At 38.6% G+C, this 2,321-nt stretch overlaps 1 protein-coding gene across 1 annotated transcript in view; it reads right to left on the bottom strand.

Annotated features, from left to right (window-relative positions):
* The window catches only part of LOC101854731 (serine/threonine-protein kinase STE20), a gene marked incomplete at its 5' end in the record, with an annotated part of 45,385 nt that overhangs the window by 29,623 nt on the left and 13,441 nt on the right, over positions 1–2,321 (bottom strand). The window contains 1 exon segment of the mRNA XM_005101989.3: positions 447–608. Coding sequence (XP_005102046.1) covers positions 447–608 — 162 coding nt within the window.

Below are 2,321 nucleotides of genomic sequence, written 5' to 3'. Positions count from 1 at the left end.
GCCAAACTTAACAATACTTTACTGGCACATTTGACATTTAATTTATGAGGTTTACGTCTATGGGTGAATTTGACTGCGGCAATGTTTCAAAATCAGGAAGGGAAGCAGTGATTATTTGATTATATAGACACTTCGTCACTGGAAACACGTAAAGGAGGATACACGCAAAATGTTCATAAAATGGCAATAGATGTGTCATAATGAAAAAGGAAGAAGTTGATGCATTTATCTAACACTTCTGAGTAAGAAAAAGTCCATCTAAATTCGTAAAAGATTGCGTTAGCAATAATACTTCATGCACACTGCGATCTGACCGGACGCTGGAACCATTCGCTCAGAGACCGGGCGAGTTTCACGGAATGCTCCTGTCCTCCACTCAGGGTTATAGAGTTCACTTAACCTTATTAGGCTATTATACACATAGACACAAAACACAAAAGCAGTACTCAGACTTCATCCTGGGACTGTCACAACTCGGCTTCTTTTTCACAGGCATTGATCCCAAAGGTTTTCCTGCTCTCCCAAGCCTTTCATTCCGTGGGTTGTCTGCATAGAGCTTCTGGGGTTTCTCATCAGCCCAAGCTGTTTTCACAGAGGTGTGAGATGAGCTGAAAGGCAAAAAAATAAACGGAAAAATTTGGTGAAGAAACTAAAAGCATAATCAATAAACAAACAGTCAAACACAGGTAACTCGAATTCGTTGGAGACTGGAAATAGTGTTTGAGATTTCCGTAATTCGTCATGTCCATGAAAGCCCCAAATACAAAGAAATAGAAAGAAAATTAAGGGGGGTAAAAAAACCCATTAAAGTAATTAACGTGGTTAGCTCCCTTGATGAATGTGTTGACGGTGTGAAAGCAAGAATATGAATGAAAGAGGAAAATAGAAAATCCCACATGTTCACAACCGACTCGTACATCATTAATTTCCTCTCATTTCATTGGCTTGGAGAAATGTACGCCTCTTGACGTTCACACCGAGCACATCCCACAGCATGATTGCACGCGAGGCGAGCCAGTCATGTGGTGCGGTCAGCATCATTCCCCAACCCACCTTCCCCGTCCCCCCTTCCTCCAGCCTCTCGTGGTGAGACAAGGACCACGTTTTGGCTGTAACAATAACAAAGAAACACCTACCCGCAGCTAGAAAGGCTGTAAAGTTGGGTCTTTGTTTGAGAATGCGAAGTGGATTTGTTCGAGATTCGAGTGTTGCGTGTTCCGAGTGTTCGGGAACTCCGTGAAGTCAATACAAAGAAAACATAGGAACTGAAGCGGGACCGAGCATTATGTTTGAGATACCGGAGAATTCGTGATTTTTGTGTTTGAGATTCGTGGACTCTACTGTATGCATGTGGGACAACATGGTGATATCTTGAGATTGTCAAAATAACTAAATCGAAAAAGCCCACATTTTTCTGCCTGTTGGCAAATTTTTATGAAACTTTTTTTCTGCCTCAACACCTTTAATTTAAGGGTCATTTGAAATCACATTTCTTTGTGGATTTTACTGAAAAATGTTGATCAAAAGCACAAAAAATGTAAATTGACAGTTTCTAAGAACACGCAAGTAAAACCTTGGTATAGTATAATATACATGTACCCTCTTTGGGCTCAAGATTTTTTAATGTCTTAGCCGAGGAAGGCTGCATAATATTAACTAAAAACAGTAAAAAATAGCCTACTAAATGGAACTAGGGGCTTTAGAAAAAGAATCTTATAGCGAATAGTATGTTTTAACCGTGTTCATTTTACCGAGGTATTACTGTATATTTATACAATATATGTTTAAATCAAATACAATACAAAATCCAAATAATCATAGTTCATTTGTTTTTCAGTCGTCCATATTCATAACTTTCAGTCAGTCATTTTCTCCACCCAGAAACAACTGTACATTTTTTAACACCATAGGTTTATATATAACTATAGCTTCATCTGTAAAGTTACGACGTTCGAATAGACTCATGACAGTACAACACTTAGTTAGCTAGTGATGGTATGTGCAATAATATAATTCTAATCTTTCACAGACTAGAACTGATTTTATTCACTCTCTTTGGTGCCAAGATGTCAGCCTAGGTCATCAGTGGTCTATTGAGCCTCCCCTCACTTCATGGATTGGCATTGCTTGGGCAGCGTGAGAGGGGAGCTTTCTAATTGAGCCAAACTTAACAATACTTTACTGGCACATTTGTGAGCTATTTTTACTTGCAGGAAGAATAGTTCAAAAACCGTTTCAAAGCCGGGCTCAAAGCATCAAACTTTCAAAAAAAATTGATGTTTATGAAGACAAATAAACCAAAATAAAAAAACGATATATAT

Source organism: Aplysia californica, unplaced genomic scaffold, assembly GCF_000002075.1.
Source record: "Aplysia californica isolate F4 #8 unplaced genomic scaffold, AplCal3.0 scaffold00307, whole genome shotgun sequence".
Taxonomy (NCBI): Eukaryota; Metazoa; Mollusca; class Gastropoda; order Aplysiida; family Aplysiidae; genus Aplysia; species Aplysia californica.
The sequence above is the reverse complement of the archived record's forward strand: the minus strand, read 5'-3'. Positions and strand labels throughout refer to the sequence as shown.